At 41.1% G+C, this 18,461-nt stretch overlaps 1 protein-coding gene across 3 annotated transcripts; it reads right to left on the bottom strand.

Annotated features, from left to right (window-relative positions):
• Nucleotides 1-6,170: 6,170 nt before the first annotated feature.
• GPR75 (G protein-coupled receptor 75) lies at nt 6,171-16,808 on the bottom strand. 3 transcript variants are annotated; one of them, XM_058551246.1, is made up of 3 exons: nt 16,649-16,808; nt 10,489-10,639; nt 6,171-10,403 (listed from the first exon to the last, which is right to left on the bottom strand). In XM_058551246.1, exons 1-3 carry the CDS (start codon nt 16,769-16,771, stop codon nt 8,992-8,994), a joined length of 1,686 nt encoding a protein of 561 aa, XP_058407229.1. In that variant the 5' UTR covers nt 16,772-16,808; the 3' UTR covers nt 6,171-8,991. The 3 variants fall into 3 exon arrangements, with proteins under 3 accessions (XP_058407229.1, XP_058407228.1, XP_058407230.1); XM_058551245.1 differs by having other exon boundaries at nt 6,171-10,639; nt 16,649-16,783; XM_058551247.1 differs by having other exon boundaries at nt 6,171-10,712; nt 16,649-16,710.
• Between the last annotated feature and the right edge of the window lie 1,653 nt (nt 16,809-18,461).

The raw sequence follows: 18,461 nt of genomic DNA, 5'->3' as shown, positions 1-18,461 counted from the left end.
CTGTCAGCCATACTGTGATGGCAACCCACATACAAAATAGAGGAAGATTGGCAACAAATGTTAGCTCTGGGCGAAGCTTCCCCAGCAGAAAAAAAAAAAAATGCAATTAAAAAACTGGGTAAGTTGTAAAACCATTATAGAGATTGAACCGGTACATTAAAATGTCCCCCCAAAGCAAACTATAGCACAGGTTGTTACAGGAGCATTCTATCAAGCATTCAAGGAAAAAAAATTCCAATCTTACACAAACTATTCTATAATGCAGAAAAAGAAATAATATTGCCCATGCATTTTATGAAAATAGCATAACCAGACAAGAAAAGTACAAGAAAGGAAAATTGCAAGGTCACTTCATTATGAGCATAGATGCAAAAATCCCAGAATATTAGCAAACTCATCCAGCAATATTTAAAAACCATAAACATCCTGACCAACTTGGACATATCCCAGGAATGCAATTGTTAACATTAGAAAATCAATTAATATATTACCATATGAAAAGATTAAATGAAAAAAATCATATGATTATCTCAATAGATTCAGGAGAATCATTCCATAAAATGTAACCCTTTCTCATAATAAAAACTCTTAACAAACTAGGAACAGAAGGGAATCTCCTTAACCTGATAAGTGTATCTAACGAAACCCTACAACAATCACTGTCCAAGATGCTAAAAATTTCAAATCAAGAACCAGAATGGGATGCCTGCCATTAACACTCTAGTTCAATATCGCACTGAACTTCCTAGCCAAGCACGCAAGACAAGAAAACGAGATGGTGTAAGGTTTAGAAAACAAGAAATAAAACCACAATTATTTGTAGATAACATTGCTGTCTACATAGAAAACCCAAAATATTCTTAGATAAATGATCAGAAAAAGGAGAGTTTAGCAAAGTGATTAGATATAAAATTGGCATAAAATTTACATAAAGTATTGCATTCCTATGCCTCAACAATAAACAGAAAATTAAATTTAAAAAAATAATTACAATAGCAAATAAATAAATACAGTTCCTAGAATTACATCTAACAAAAGATCTGCAAGACCTGTAATGAAAAATCATAAAATTTTATTGCAAGATATTTAAAAATATCTAAATGAGAGATATAAAAATGTTTATATATTATATTTGATTTTCATAAAAATGTCAATTCTCCTGGAATTGATCAATAAGTTCAATGAAATTCTCATCAAAGTTTGAGGAACTTGAAAAGCTTATGTTTAAATACATAGAGAAGAGCAAAGTCTTATTATCTACAACATTTTTGAAGAAGAATATGGTGGGTGAGGGAGAATAATATTGGTGCAGGAAAAGAAAAATGACCAGTGGAACAGAATAGAGAGCCCGGAGACCTGTGTATATAGGGAAACTGGATAAATAAAAGAGATGGAATTGCAAATAAATAAGGAAATTGGCTATCCATATGGAATAAATGAAAATGAATCCATCTGTTATACCATATGTTAAAAGTCAATTCTCCATGAATTAAAGACTTAAATGTGAAGGGCCAAACTTCCAAGTTTTTCATAGAAAATGTAGGATATTTTTATGACTTTAAGACAGAGAAGTATTTCTTAAGCAAGTTGCAAAGAGATCACACTAAATACCATTATCATCTCAATTTTACCTATAGGAAACTGAGGCTTAGAGAGGTTAAATAACTTGTCTAGAGTCACACAGCTAATATTCAAACCCAGGATACCCAATGTGGGGGCTGGCATTCTTACCCTCAGTGAGGTACAGACTCTTACTATGTGTTCCATACATCAGTTCCCACCACCCACACACATACCTTTTTTTTTCCCCCAAAGAAAATTCGCCCTGAGCTAAGATCTGTGCCAATCTTCCTCTATTTTGTATGTGGGTTGCCATCACAGAATGGCTGATGAATGGTGTAGGTCCACACCTGGGATCTGAACTGGCAAACTGGGGCCACTGACGCAGAGTGCGCTGAACCACTACACATGGGGCCAGCCTCACATACACCTTTTTAATCAAGCCTTACCTCTCACTCAGAATAAACTGTTCCCTCTGGTAGCATTTTATACTCCTCTTATAGCATTTATTTTGTATCTTGAATTATTTTGTTGGGTTTATAGTAGTCCCCCCTTATCCAAGGGGCATACATTCCACAACCCCCACTGGATGCCTGAAACTGTGGAAAGTACCGAACCATACGTATACTATGTTTTTTCCTTTACTAAGCACTTCTCACACACTGTGGTTGTAACTTCTGCAGTTTGAGGTGCAACAGCAAAACTAGCACGACTTTCTTTTTCCTTCTTCACAATTTCATGGATAGAAGATTCATTCTTACCATAGATCTGAGCAACCTCAGCATACCATTTTTTTCGTTACTTATTAAGTCAAGAACTTTCACCTTTTCACTTAAAGAAAGCATTTTACGGCTTTTCTTGGGCATATCGAATTGCCAGCATCACCACTCTTGTGCTTTGAGACCATTATTAAGTATAATAAGGATTATCTGAATACAAGCACCTGTGATACCATGACAGTAGAGCTGATAACCGAGATGGCTACTAAGTGACTAACAGTCAGTAACATATACAGCATGGATGCACTGGACAAAGGGAGGATTCACATCCCAGGTGTGATGGAGCGCGAAAGTGTGAGATCATCTCATCATGCTACTTAGAACAGCACGTGCAATTTAAAACTTATGAATTGCTTATTTCTAGACTTTTTCACTAATATTTTCAGACCTTAGTTGACTATGGGTAACTAAAACTGCGGAAAGTGAAACCACGGATGCAGGGGACAACTGTATTTACATGTGTATTTGAATATGCATAGAATAGGTCTGGAAATAAGCAGGAAATGTAAACAACTATTGGCTCTTCAGAGAGGATCAGAAAGTCTGGGGTTCAGAAACAAGAAGACTTTTCATTGTACATTCTTCTACTCTAGTTTTTTTCCCCCATGTTTGTATTATTTTTTCAAAAACAATTTTAAAATATTAAAAAATAAAATTACAGATGTCCTCACCCACATCAACAATTCGCTGTCATTTCATCTAGGATCTGAGATTGTTTTTCTGTAAGTTCTAACAAACGCTATAAGTTCTGTTTTGTTTTTGTTTTTTAATCATGAGTCTGTAAAAGCAGTCTTCACGTTGTAACCTTTAGGGTTATTCAAATAATTGCTGCTGAAGAGCATAAAATATTTAAGTGCAGCTTTTGTAATAACAAGAAGCAATATATTATTTTTCTCTGGAAAGATGTAACAAAACATTAATTGTAGAACACCGGTAGTGGATATACGGATGTTCACTGTATTTGTCCTTCAACTTTTCTGTATATTTGAATATTTTCATAATAAAATGTTGAAGGTGGGGTTAAAAAGAAACAAATACCCTAGACAAAAATAATTTAGGATAGCAGTGATTATGTAACCATCATAGACCACTTCCCACTGGCCCCATTGTATCCTATTGTATCAATAATGAAATATCAATCAAAGTTGTCTTGTAGGGGCAAGGGGCAAAAATTGCCAAGTCATACAGCTGGAGCATGCTCAGAAGATGGAAACCTTATCCTCAGACGACCCTGAGCTGCCCAGGAACCAAAAGTTCCCTAACTGCAGAACTCAACGTGAAGAGAAAGTGGAACAGGGAACCCAATAAGAAGTGAGGGGTCCCTTGATCTGTAGCACACTGGACTTATAAAACTGTTACACTCCCACTCTTCAATCAGATTCTGCCCAGTTACCATTTTGGTTTTTTTTGTTTGTTTTTTTGTGAGAAGATCAGCCCTGAGCTAACATCCATGCCAATCCTCCTCTTCGTGCTGAGGAAGACTGGCCCTGGGCTAACATCCATTCCCATCTTCCTCCACTTTACGTGGGATGCTGCCACAGCATGGCCTGACTGGTGGTGTGTCGGTGCGCACCTGGGATCCAAACCCGGGCCGCCAGCAGCGGAGGGTGTGCACTTAACTGCTACGCCACGGGGCCGGCCCCCTGGTTACCATTTTGTATAACTATTCCCAACTCCTTAAAAGTCTGTCCCTGTTTCAGCTGCAGGAGACAGATTTGAGCTTTGCCTCCTGTTTCCTTGCTGGTCAACCATTCAATAAAACTCTTTCTTCTCTCAAAAGTTGGTGCTGTAGTTTTAGCTTCTATATGCATCGGGTAGTGAGCCCTTGCTCTGTAACAATTACCTCTAGCAGTAGTGGGGCTGGGGTGGAGGGAGGAGCATGTGATTAGGGGTGAAAATAATAAACTTTTTAATATTAATAAAAAACTATATGCTTCATTCTGAGAAAATATACATAAAAATTCATTTCCAAAGGAAAAATGAAGGGTTGCAAGTTCCACTCTCAGTGCTGGTAGAATAGCTCATATTGGACCAACCTCTCTGCTGATAACTCTGGATAAAACACAAAAGGTTCTGGAAAGTAACAGAAGCAGCAGAAATTGGAGGGGAATTGACACTTGAAGGAAGCCCAGTGCACTGGGTGAGTTTCCCACTTTTTTTTCATGGCTTATAGCCTGAGGACAGGCCCCTATTAGAGCTGCATCAAGGCTAAAACTTGAAATAGAATCCTGCAGTTTTACCAGTTGAGAAATCAGAGGATGGAGAGTTCAGGGCACCCAGAACAGCTATTAAAATGAGAGAGAAGATTCTGACAAGGACATAGTCACAGAGAGGAAGCCTTAAACTCTGCATATAAATTCTGCCCAAATCCTTGGCTGATCCATGAACCACTGAGGCCAAGGGCAACTTCAAGGAACCCAGCTAAGGCTAAAGAACTGAACAGAAACTTCAGCTGCTTCCCTCCATTACTTTATAAAAGTTACTTATTTTTCTCAAACTATATAATACACTAGCTGAGGGCAAAGGGATAGGAAACAGGAAGTGGAGGAAAGAAGTTATAAATACCAACCACAGCTTCCTGATCAGGTACAGAAACAAGCAAGGACTGCATTAGCTCCCATATTTTTTTCCCTATCTTGTTACACACACACACGTGGTGTGTGTGTGTGTCCAGGAAACATTTCAACCACTTTCCTATTCTTACCCTCTCTGTTTTCCCTGCTACTTTCTGTAAGATGTGTTTGTTGGTGGTAAACTATATAATTTAGTCCTTAGGTTACAGAATATCAAGTTGAGATTTTTGACTGAACTGGAAGAGTAAAGAACATCACAGAGAAACAGATAGAGTGGTTGATCAGACTTTGCATCCTTCCTCTTCAGGAGAGGAGGCATGTTTTTGTTTAAATGAGAGAAGTTGCATTATTTCAAGTGGGAGTACGGCATTGTTGCTACTGCTGTTGTTCGCAAGTATGGCTAGAGGTGTAGATATAAATGTTGAGTACAAAAATGGTGGACCATTGTGAACAGAGTGGATTGGAACTCAGGATCTGTTCCGAACCTCCTTTCAGTTTACCTTTTTAGTATAATGGCACTTTCCAAAGTCGCCAGAAGCTAGGGTTTTAAATGCAAATTGGGTTCTGCCAACTAAATTTTTTCTGCAGCAGTGTTTTCATGTTCAGGAACTTGCTTTGGAGGTGTCAAGAAGGTTTGTTGTACAGGCAGTGGCATGAGAAGCAGCTTTCTGATGTCTACTTCAACAGGGTGTCCTTGAAGTCAAAAGTCCAAGGAGGCCTCCTGACGCCCTCCCTTCCTAGTTGTAGCAGAAGTAGCAGCTCTCTGGCTGGTCAGGCTGGTAGTGGTTGTTGTAGAATCTTTCCTGGAGACCCATAGAGCCCTGACTTTCTAATGATTTAGTAGACATCTGACTTCCTATATTCAATCCTTTTCTGCTTAAATTAATGTTTTCTGATTCTTAAAACCAAACCCTGATTGATAGATAAACTAAAAATTCCAAAATTCCATATCTTTTTCCAGATTAATCTCATTTTTAAAAAGTTTTTGAAATGTTTAGTCAGGTCTTTTCCTGCTGGGTGAGAAACTTAGTAAATAATTAACCTTCGGAGTTAATTATTCTTGGTTAGTCTGAGCATACATGCATGCTACAAAATGTGGTCAAACAAGTTACTTTGTCTCTTAAGGAAAGAACTCTCTCTGAAATTCAACCCATTGTTACCCATCATGGAATAATGATCACTGCTATTCCCTCATGGTTTTTAAATGATTGAACAGGAAAGTCATAGTATTGCAAACTGATGTTCAGAAATGTTAGGATTTTCAATGTTTTTATTTTCCAAACATTATTTTAAAAGAACATTAAAAGCATCAGAAGTACAAATCTGGCCTAATGGTTAACATCAGAACAATTATAAAATGTTTGAAATACATCACATACTTTGCATCACAGTAAAGCATTAAGAGAACTAATTATTATACCCTGCTAATTAGTCATAGTCAACTGAATTCTCATTACTTTTAGTTCTCATTTTAGCCCTTATGAAGAGAGAAGTTACATATGTCTATCTATAGCTATATCTTCATATAGCTATAGATAGCCATATAAAACTTATGAAGAGACAAGTTTTATCTATCTATATCTACATATAGATATAGACATGGAAGAGGGCTAAGAATCTAGCCCACCATGTATTTCATGCAAGTTAAATCAGTAATTTCTTGATGAGCATAAAGAGACTGAACACCACATATGCACATGCTTAGTTTTCTTTATGCTATAATTTTTACCTCCCAAAGATGGGTCAAGTTGTCTCAAACTCAAAAGTCACACAGAAAACCTGTCATTTTTAATTTTACAAGTAGAAATTACTTTTAAAAAATTCTTTTATTGAATCACATTTGAAATGCCTGGCCAAAAAAGAGATAGATACCTTAAAAAGTATGAAATATCTTCCTGATTAATGTTATTAATTATAAAGCTATTTGGCTTATGGGAATAAATATCAGGTTCTCAATTTAGACAAAAGTCTAATTCATAATTTGCCACAATTCCTCAAATGATCTTTGGAGAGGATATTAGATTTCTTAATTATTTGTTAAAAAGAGGTAATATACTAACCTATCTCATGAGAGTATTAATAAATGAAAACAGTGTTGTATTAAAAATATAAAAGCACAATTGAAATAGTCATAGTGACTTCCAAAAATAGCATTCAATTACAAAAAAAATGTGAGAAAGTGAATATTTTCTCTTCTGTTATAAAATTTAATAGCAAAAATAAAGGAAGAAAGAAAGGGAGAGAATGAAGGGAAGAAAGTTCTAAAAGGTGGCTTTAATGACAAATTAAAACCCATATGTCATACTTAAATCTCAGAACTAGAAATGACTGGTTGATGTTGGAAGGTAAGAGTTGTTAGCTGAGGCTGAGCAGAGTTCTAGTGGAGTAATTGCTCTGTCTTCTCCATGCCTCTCATGACCTCTGTATTTGGAAACATCCCGGGAGAGGATGCTACAAATTGAATACTTATCAAAGGAACAAAGTGCCTTGCAATCTGCAATAACAGTTCTTGAACATAATTTATAAAGATAGGTTTTGTATCGTGATGCTCATCTTGTGTCTAGCAGTTAGAGTTCCAAAACTGTAGTGAATATAAATGCTGTTTAATGAAAATATTTTTACATTAAAATATGAGTTTACAGTTGTTATGCTAGGAATCACAGAGTATGTGATAAAATTAGTTTTAGGTATAGAAATACTTAATCTGTTTTTCCTTACTGCCCATTTCCAGTTTAAGATTAATGGGAAAGAAATAACAACTAGTTTGAAAACAGCTTATCTTGAGAATTTTTCTACCATAGTAATACATAAACAAAGACAAAAAAATTTATTCCTCAATAGTTATGTGGATACTCTTTGCCAGGTTGTTAACAAACCATTCTCACACAGAAGGGAAGCATAAATCAGAACACTCCTAATCGCATCCTTATGTCTTCCTAAGCAATAATAAAGATCGTCAATCGCATACTTATGTCTTCTTAAGCAATAATAAAGATCGTCTAACACACCACAGCAGTCTAGATTGCTTCCCACATAACAACACCCGGACTGAGATGACCACAGTTAGCACCTACTCTTCCAGGAACAGCATACCTCTACCTTAGATGCAGTCCTCCTCACTAGGATTCTTGGGTAAGATCATTCTGAAATAGAATAATTCATTTTTAGCAAGCAAAAACATCTCTCTGTTTATAAAAGAACTACATAGCTACTCAATTTACACAAAATAATAAATGTCTAATAAGAAATGGTAGGGCCGGCCCCATGGCTTAGCGGTTAAGTGCGCGCGCTCCGCTGCTGGCAGCCCAGGTTCGGATCCCGGGCGCGCATCGACGCACCGCTTCTCCGGCCATGCTGAGGCCGCGTCCCACATACAGCAACTAGAAGGATGTGCAGCTATGATATACAACTATCTACTGGGGCTTTGGGGGGAAAATAAATAAATAAAATCTTAAAAAAAAAAAAAGAAATGGTAATAATCATAATATTATATTCTTGGTTGACTGCCTTATAAAAGGAAAGGTACCTAATGCCTGTGTATTTTTGGTAAGGATAGTTATAGATAATATATTTCTGATTTTCTGCTTTAACAATGTATTATTTATTCAAATAAGCCTGCTACCAAAAAAGCATATTGTTCCCCATTTCAACACTTCAAAGAATCAAAATTTATAATTGAATTAATACAAATAATACCTCAGGAAAGATCATATCTTAACATTCTTTAAAAAATCCAGCTCATATATACTTTGAAGACCCACAACACTGACTCAAATGATCATAATCAGTTCATTCTCTAACATAGTAGCATGATCATTCCTGGCATCTATTTAAAAATTTAGTACAAAAGATTGGAGCACAAGTCAGGGTAAAAATCTAAAGAATAAACTTTTACATCAAATCTTAAAATGTCAGAGAAAATCAACAGATGCTAATACTTCAGACAAAAGAAAATCATAAATGCCAACTGTTTCACTAAATCTTTGCTTTGATCTACCACTGGTCTCACAAAAGTGAAAAAAAATCAATTAGTATCAGAAACAAAAACAGTTTACACCATTTCTCCAGCCTCCATGACTCTAAACAGAGGGGACTGGAATGTGCTTGGCTGAAGTGCTGTCATATTCTTGCATTAAATCATTAGTGGTGTGATAATGCATGGCAACATATGAATTGGCAAATCCAAAAGAGTTTACTGGCTGCAAGTTACATGGGATGCTCTCTTCTTGGGATGGGCTGCTGTTGTAGATGCTGTAGTATGGTTCAATCCGAGTGTTGATAGGGGTAGAGCTGCTCTGACCATAGTGTTGATGTCCCGCAGAGATCTTGGGACTGACCACGCTTTCCCTCGAATGACTTGGGCCACACGCCTGGTCCACAAATTTCTTCTGGGGCTTTGGAGACAACATGTAAGCAGAGTTTGTTTCATGATGAGAGGATTTGTTTCTATTGACTTCGAGGTTCCCTTTTCCCATGGCTCGAAGTCGAGTCTTTTGTTTGCAGCAGAAAAAACCCAGGCCTATGTATTGGAGGCACCAGAGCACTTTCCTTCTCAGCCCTGCACTGTTCCGAGAATACATAAAAGGGTTTAATCCTGACTTGAAAAATATAAGGGTAAATCCGAACAGTTCAAACTGGTAAAGGATGAAGCTCCCATTGCTGGACAGAACCACCTGCACCAAGGAAATCCCCAGTGGAAGACAGCACACCAGGACTGACAGCACAATGATCACACAGGTGACCACCGCTCTGGAATCCTTAGCTGTGGAGAGGTTGACAGCTGATACCAGCTGGAGCCGGCTGGCTGCAGGGGTTGGCAGCTGGTTGGGACACTTGGTGTATCCATGGGTCTGAACATGCTGAAGTTTGTTGTAATTCTGGTTCCTGTAGAGAGCTGGCATAGTCCCCTGGATGGGATCTCCACCTCCCTTCACAGAGGCTCCCATGAAAGGCTGTGGTCTGGAAGCATCAACTGTGATGACGGGGGGGCATTTTCTGACTCGAGCATTTTTCCGCAGGGTCTGAGCAATCATGATGTAAGAGACAGAGACCACGGCAACACAAAAGGTGAAGTCAACCACATAGAGAGACAGAATGGCCTTCCCCTCTCCCGCAATCAGACTGGACATGGGAAGGCAGAGGTGGGACTTGCTGGTTTTCAGGGTGGCCAAGGTGGCGAGGGTGAAGCTGGTGGCCCAGAGAAGCAGAGTGAGGAGCAAGGTACAGGGAAAGGAGGCCGTGCGATTGGGCTGCTTCCCCAACACCATGCGCAGCCGGTGCAGTGCAATCACTGCCACCGTCTTGAGGGACATGATGATGAAGCCTGAACTGGTGAGATGGAAGGTGAAGCAGAAAGCATCCGGTATGCTACTGGCTAAGCTGAAGAATAACACAAAGATGAACATGGGGGCCGTCACTCCACAAATGAAGAGGTCACAGAAGGACAGGTTTAGGATCATGAAATCAAAGTTGGTTCTGAATTTCCTGAAGGCTGGATCAAAGAAGGACAAGAAGACAATGAAGTTGCCATAAGAGCCCAGGCAGAAGACAACCGTGAGTAGAAAAGTACAGGTTACCAGGGTGGCTGTGTGGATGAGATCCTGGAGGTCCTCCTGGAGAGCAGTGCTGTTTCCTCCCTGGGAGCGAGGCACATGTAGCAAGGTGGTGTTGGGAGCATCCTGAAGGTGGTCCGTGGAGTTCATCTTCAGAGAGAAATGACTCTTCCTTCTGTGGGAAGGGAGTCAGGGCCTCAACTCACAGATGAGCGATATGTGGCAAAAGAGGCCCAAGGCAGGAAAGCCTGCACACAGAAATGCACATCCAGAAACAGAAAGGAATTAATGTAGAAAGTGGAGTCATCTCATGATCTTCTACAAAAGCACTAGAATTTTTCAGCTCTGACCCAATGCATAGAAAGCATTTCTCCTCTCAAAGCTCAACACAGAAAAGACACAGACACCTCAAAATACATTCACCCAGCTAATTTTAGATTTTATGACAGTGGTTTTTAAACTAGTTTAAGTATCACCTGGAGAGAGGGTTAAAAAAAGCAGATTCCTGGGAAAACTGGACAGCCACATGCAAAAGAATGAAAGTGGACCATCTGCTATCGCCATTCACAAAAATTAACTCAAAATGGATAAAAGACCTGAAGGTGAGACCTGCAACTATAAAAAACATAGAAGAAAATATAGGCAACACACTATTTGACATTGGTCATAAAGGAATCTTTTCGGATGGCACGCCTACCCAGACTAGAGAAACTAAAGAAAAAATAAACAAGTGGGACTTTATCAGATTAAAGAGCTTCTACAAGACAAACGAAACCAGAATCAAGATGAACAGACAGGGCCGGCCCTGTGGGCTTCGCGGTTGAGTACGCGCGCTCCGCTGCTGGCGGCCCGGGTTCGGATTCTGGGCGCGCACCGATACACCGCTTCTCTGGCTATGCTGGGGCCGTGTCCCACATGCAGCAACTAGAAGGATGTGCAGCTATGACATACAACTGTCTACTGGGCCTTTGGGGGGAAAAAAGAAAAGATGAACAGATAACCCACCAGCTGGGAGAGAATATTTGCAAAACATACATCTGACAAGGGGTTGATCTCCATAATATATAAAGAACTCACACAACTGAACAACAAAAAAACAAACAACCTGATCAAAAAATGGGCAGAGGAAATGAACAGACACTTCTCCAAAGAAGAGATACAGATGGCCAATAGGCACATGAAAAGATGTTCAACATCATTAATCATCAGGGAAATGCAAATCAAAACAACACTAAGATATCACCTCATGCCCGTTAGAATGGCTATAATCACCAAGACAAAAAAGAACAAATGTTGGAGAGGATGTGGAGAAACAGGAACCCTCATACACAGCTGGGGGGAATGCAAACTGGTGCAGCCTCTATGGAAAACGGTATGGAGATTCCTCAAAAAATTAAAAATAGAGATACCCTATGATCCAGCCATCCCACTACTGGGAATCTATCCAACGAACCTGAAATCAACAATCCAAAGAGGGTTATGCACCCCTATGTTCATTGCAGCATTATTCACTATAGCCAAGGAGTGGAAGCAACCTAAGTGTCCCTTGACTGAACACTGGATCAAGAAAATGTGGTATATATATACAATGGAATACTACTCAGCCATAAAAAAAGACAAAATTGTCCCATTTGCAACAACATGGATGGGCCTGGAGGGTATTATGTTAAGTGAAGTAAGCCAGAAAGAGAAAGACAAACACTGTATGATCTCACTCATATGTGGAATATAAACCAACACATGGACAGAGAAAACTGTATTGTGGTTACCAGGGGCAAGGGGGGTAGGGGGTGGGCACAAGGGGTGAAGGGAGACATATATTTGGTGATGGACAAACAAAAATGTACAACCCAAAATTTCACAATGTTAAAAACTATTAAAACATCAATAAAAAAAAAAAAAAAAGCAGATTCCTGAGCCTCACTCTTTAAGAATCGGATGGAAGGGTGTGCAGATGTTACTTTTAGAAACACTCTGGTGCCAGACACCAAAGACACAAGAATATAACCTCTCCACCAAAGAGATCACAATCTAGTTGAAGGAGATCAACTTACCTATGTAATTACTGCCTAATACGGTAAGTCAGATGATAGCAGGGTGCTCTGGAAGTAAGAGAAAGGGAACCTAGTCCAACCCAGGGTGGAGGCTGAGAGAGGCTGAAAGGAGTCTTGGTGAGGAGGAGCTAGCCAGGGGAAAGGTGAGGGGCAAGGAGGAGGGGATAGATAGGCTGGGAGAAGGGGAGTAGGTCTTTGCAGCAGAAGGACTTGAGGGGAGAAAGAGCATGTGCTTGAAATTTAAGCAAGAGAGTATCACTGAAGTATCCTGGGCTCCTTTACATAACTCCCACAAATTACTAACAAATCCTTTCTTTCTCTTGGAAGGATCCTTTATTTTCCATTATTTATAATTTCTTCCTGCTGATTTCTTGGCCAACTCCATACCCTCCTTTGGAAAAAACTTTGTGTAGGACTACATTTGAGAGGGAAAAATGAAAGTAATAATTATATTTGAGATTTACAATGTGCAAAGCATCACTTTGTAAACTCCAAATTGCTATATAAATGTGAGTTATCATTACTTCAACAAGAATATCCTCATGATGAATCAGGAGGCATGTAGCTATTCATGCATTCACTCACTCAGTTTACATTTATCATGTGCATAGTCTATGCCAGCTTTATGCTAGGTCCCCTGGGTACAAAGATGAGGAAGACACAGCCTCTACTTTATTTTTTCTTTTATTTTTATTTTTTAAGATTTTATTTATTTTTTCCCCCCAAAGCCCCAGTAGATAGTTGTATGTCATAGCTGCACATCCTTCTAGTTGCTATATGTGGGACTCGGCCTCAGGATGGCCGGAGAAGTGGTGCGTCGGTGCGCGCCCTGGATCCGAACCTGGGCCACCAGCAGCGGAGCGCTTGCACTTAACCGCCAAGCCATGGGGCCGGCCCCAACACAGCCTCTACTTTAAAAGAATAACTTCTTTTTCTTCTTGCTCTTTTATTTTCTTAACCTTTTTTTTTTTCTATTTTGCAATGAGATTTAAAGTACACTCACACAAATCTCCTGTTGTTCCAAATCCCAAAGCCCTCTGTGGCCTGGTGCCCACCCTGCTCCCAAAGGTGTTTCTAGTGGGACAGCTGACGTTGTTCCTTGGAGACTGGTGTAATACTCTTGACAACTGAAAAGTACTTGCTTTAATCCAGCATTTTATGAATAACCAATGACACTGGGGAGGTCCGGGGGTGATGTTCAGAGTATTTAACCCCCAGCTCAAGTTGGGTCCCAGAGGCCTCCAGCTGTGCCAGGGGTTAACCCTTTAGTTGCTGGATCATGGGGTGCAGAAGAAGGGGCCATGTCAGTGAGGGCTATGGGCCACCCAATATAAATGTCTCTCAGCATTCAATAACAGGTATGGCTGTGCCAGCGAGCATCAGACAAATTTCAGTCCTGGGGAGATCTATACAACTGGTGTCCTTCATGAAGGAAGAAGATAACCTATTCTAATTCTCAATGGTCATATAGTGCAGATCATGACAATATGATGAATTTCTCTACTGGGAAGCTAGACCAACTTTTCTGTACTTTGCTTATAAAAGTTCTGTGAGAGAGAAGAATATGAATCCTGACCTTTGTTTCTTGATAATTAGAATTTAAAAAAAAATAATAATGGATTGCTTATTGTTTTCACTAAAAGATTGTGTGCCTGTTTCTGAACCCTTTTTGATACTCATGTAGTGAAAAACACAACCTTTTACTGTTTGTTTTTTTAATTGTTAATTGGAGGATTGGAGTTAACTGATGAAAAGAGGAGAAGAGAAAAACTTGGAGGAGGCAGGAGGAGCAGAGAGGTGATACTGTTGATAACAGCAAATCTCCCTGCCCCCATAGGCTTTCCTCTTTGGAAGTAGGGAAATGAACAGGGGTGAAGAGGGAAGCAGGAATTTGGTTTAGGGAAATTAGAAGGATGAAGAGTCTGGAACTAGGGTGCTAAGAGAAATGTCAAGTAAGTGGGTAATAATGAAGAAGTCGGATGATGGAACCCAAGAAGACCCCAGGCTAGGAGATGTTTGGAAAGCGAGTTGTCAAGGGGAAGATGGGGTGATGAGGCACCAACATTAGTCAAGGAGAAGGGGCAGGAGGAAAAAAGATTTGGAGTGGTTGAGGGGCAACTTTCTCTGTACAGTTATTTTTTTCAATAAATTTAAATTTTTTCAATAGATTAAAAAAAAGGAGAATTCTAGGTCAGGAATATAATTATCAGGAATATAATTACCACTATGCTAAACAGAACAGCAAAGAGTTCAAGGGAGGGATCTCCAGGTCAGAAGATAGTTACTGGAGCTATAATTTATTGGGTGGTTATTATATGCCAGGCCCCTATACTAGAAGCTTTACATAAGTTACCAAACTTTATTTCATTCTCAATATAATCCTATTAAGTAGGTATTGCAATCCCTTCCCAACTCAAAGTTCCCGGAACCCTAAATTTGAATACACACACACACACACACACACACACACACACACACACTTCTGTGTACCCTTTTGGCAAGGTTGATAATTATGGTTCTGGCATAAAGTAACTATAAATCACTCCTATTGGAATAATTAGGAAAAAAAAAGGAAGGAATCAGAGGCTGAGGAGAAAAGTGAGGAAAAGCAGGAGACAGAAGTAAAGGTTTTGGCAGAGAAACTTTAGGAGCTATAAACTAAATACAGGGAAAGTAAACCCAGGTCTCAGGACTCACTTCTGGGACTTTAAGAAAAAGGAGGCCGAGATCACATTTTGGAACAAAGTTATGACAGCCAAACTACAAAACCCAGTGATTTGGGGGAGGGCGGCCGTAAATGAATATCTACTTGCTACTCCTAAATATTAAATAAAGGTTACCAATGTTCTTTTTTTTTTTTTTTAATATTTTATTTATTTATTTTTTCCCCCAAAGCCCCAGCAGATAGTTGTTATGTCATAGCTGCACATCCCTCTAGTTGCTGCATGTGGGACGCGGCCTCAGCATGGCCAGAGAAGCGGTGCGTCGGTGCACGCCCGGGATCCGAACCCGGGCCGCCAGCAGCGGAGCGCGTGCACTTAACCGCTAAGCCACCGGGCCGGCCCACCAACGCTCTTTCAATGCAAGCACACAAGCTACTCTTTATCTCTGGGACCATAAATACATCCTGGAAGAAGATGTGATTAAAGTCATAAAATCAGAATAATTTTAAGTTGGAACACCAGCCTTGAGCAGGCAGGCATATTAGCCACAATAAGACGGAATGAACTCCTATCATATGCATCTTGTTACAACTGAGGAGGAGGGATCTTAAAGTAACTAGCAAGCAAGGCATAGAAAATGCAAAATGATTGTATAGTGGCAATGATTTGTCATTAAGATGGGTGAAAAGCCTTTGATAATCTAGTGTGCTATCTTAATATTTTAGTACACAAAATCTGAGCTTTTACAAGTCAACTCATGACCTGGATTCTTCCAACTCATTTTTTTTCCCTCACAAAGCCTTAAATTCCTCGAGGGCAGACATTTTCAGAGTGTAACCCTCACAGAGAGCAAGGTTCTGTATTATTATTCTCCCTATTGTATTTGTATTGATCAGGAAAACCTCAGGGAAGTTAGATGACTTGCCCAAGGTCACTAAGATTCAAGCCAGATTTATCTGATTTCAGAGCCCAGGCTCTTTCTCCCCAATTGAACTACCTCTGGAAGCCCAGAGCACCTGATGGGGTGGAGGAGGGTCAGTAGATGAGGGAGATGCGGAGGCCGTGGAGCTCCTAGTCTGGAGATGGGGATGGAGACTGCGGGGAGGAGGTCGACCTCGGCCAGGGGCTGGCGATGGGTAAGAGCTCCCCGGGGTGGTGCAGGTTATGGTAAGGAGGGCCTAGGCCGGGCCAGGGAAGCTAGTAAAAGCAGCGGCAGAGGGTTGGTGGAGTGAGGAGGACTCAGCCAGGGCACGGGCGGCGGGGGAGGGGTCCACGGCCCGGCGGAGCCCGGGAGCGGGCCGGGCAGGGGCGAGATAGCTTCCCCGCAGGCCGCGCCGGGAGCGCAGGTGCGCGACGGCCGGGCCTGGACCAGCGCAGCCGCGCTCCTCGCCATCACGCCGGCTTCCCGGGGCCCGGCCCTCCCCGTCCCCGCGGGGCTGTCCTCCTTGGGGGCCCGCGGCCTCTCACCTGCCAGGTGGCCGCAGCGCCGCCCCTCCTCCTCCATCTCGCAGCCCGGACCGTAGCTCCGGCCGCCGCCCGGGAGGATGCAGGGCTAGAGGCATCATCGCCATCGCCGCCGCCTCCGCGCATCCCGGGAGTCGCGGCAGACGGGGGCGCGGAGCGCAGTCACAGGGACGCGGAGGGCGCCGCCCCCTCGCCGGACACTCGGGTCTCGGCGCCCCGCCCGCCTCCCCGCACCCCCAGCGCCTCGGGGGCCCCTCGTGCCCGCGCCGCGCGGGTTCTCAGGCTCGCGGTTGTGCTGTTTCGGGAGCCGGGTTACCTGAGGTTGAGAGTAAGAAGGGGCAAGCGGCCTGGGTGGAAAGGTGGGGTCACCGATGGCACACAGCGACCCGCGGGGGCCTTGGCCTTAGAGGGAGGGGACCGTGGAGCGGGGCGGGTCCGTGGGCCCCCATGGGCTTCTCGCCCGGCCCGCTGCCCACCTCCCCCCATTCCCGGCACTTTCCAGCCAGCCTGCCTAGCTGCTCTCCAGGCTGCAGCTAATACTTTTTCTCCTAGATTACACTGGCGTCATCGTCCAGTTTGGTACTTGGAGACACAGAATTTGTAAATCAAGTCATTCTAACAGTTCTTAAATCAAACGAACTTGAACTTAATGTAAAATAAAAGAACCACACATTTTTTTTTTCTCTCAGCTCTCTGAAAGTATTAATGGATTTACTGAGGGAACTCAGCAAGAGGAATAACTACTAGGAAACGAATGCAAAATAAACTACCCATGCAAATAAAATAACCAAGCCAGGAAATCATGGACATTATCTAATACTGTGTTGAATGTAAAAAACCTTGAAATGCAATGGTGCTATGTATGCAACTAGGTTAATTTTAGTAAGCAAGAACACCAAACTACCATCCTCTCATTCTTCTAAAGTCCACATGTCCAAAATAATGAACTCATAAAATGATTTTAGTTTCAGAGCCATCAAGTAACATTCCTAAGTGTCCCAACCTGAGTAATTAGGATCTTATTACTTTTCTAACCTTCTCAGGGGTACTATTTAGAAATAATTAAAGAATGCTGTTTGAATGTCCTTTCCTTCACCCCGGTACCAGAAAACCAGAAAATTAATGCCATTCAAGTGAAATACCTAGAATAGTGCTATTGAAATCCCTATGTTAGCTAATAGTTTATCTTTTTAAAGAAAACAGTTTGGTACCAACAAGTACCAAAGACTTTGATTTATGCATATAACTTATCTTTCCCAGTTCCAGGTGCTTTCATCAAGAGAAAAACAAGAGGATTGGATAATTTATGAGGTAGACATTCAGTCCAGAAGTTGACTATGCTTTCAGAATTCTGTTTAGAAATAACTTCAAAATTTTCCAGTTCCCACGTAATGCTCCACTCCCCAACCACTTGCAATAGAGCAGTTCTAATCTATGTTGTCAGTAATAGTGACGTTGGCCCCAAACATAATCAACTTAGAAAAAGACGACTCCTTAGTTTTTAGAGTTAGCATTTAAAGTGGAAACTAACGGAAGATACATTCCTCTCCATATGAATTAGCTACCACATAAACGACTGCAGCTTATTTCCAGGCATTTGGCCATGTGACAGATAACAATAGGTTTGGGCTGGAATGCCGCCACTGGAGTTACACCTAGGGGAGAAATTATCCCATACTGAAGAAAAACCCAAAACAAAACAAAAAACCCAATTCACAAGTTGTAAAGGATTCTAGAGATCTAGAAGAGGAAATCAGGAACCACCCAAGTTCCTGAACTAGTTAGTACCATCAGCAAGACTAAAGCTATAGTAATC

Source organism: Diceros bicornis, chromosome 12 (assembly GCF_020826845.1).
Source record: "Diceros bicornis minor isolate mBicDic1 chromosome 12, mDicBic1.mat.cur, whole genome shotgun sequence".
NCBI lineage: Eukaryota > Metazoa > Chordata > Mammalia > Perissodactyla > Rhinocerotidae > Diceros > Diceros bicornis.
Note: the sequence above shows the minus strand (reverse complement) of the source record. Positions and strands in the feature narration are given on the sequence as shown.

Excerpts from the sequence above, each read along its gene's own strand:
- GPR75 (XM_058551245.1), bottom strand. The coding sequence starts at position 16,752 with ATGGCGATGATGCCTCTAGCCCTGCATCCTCCCGGGCGGCGGCCGGAG. Across the intron at positions 10,640-16,648 it reads GCGCTGCGGCCACCTGGCAG|AAGGAAGAGTCATTTCTCTC; the intron begins GTGAGAGGCCGC and ends CCCTTCCCACAG.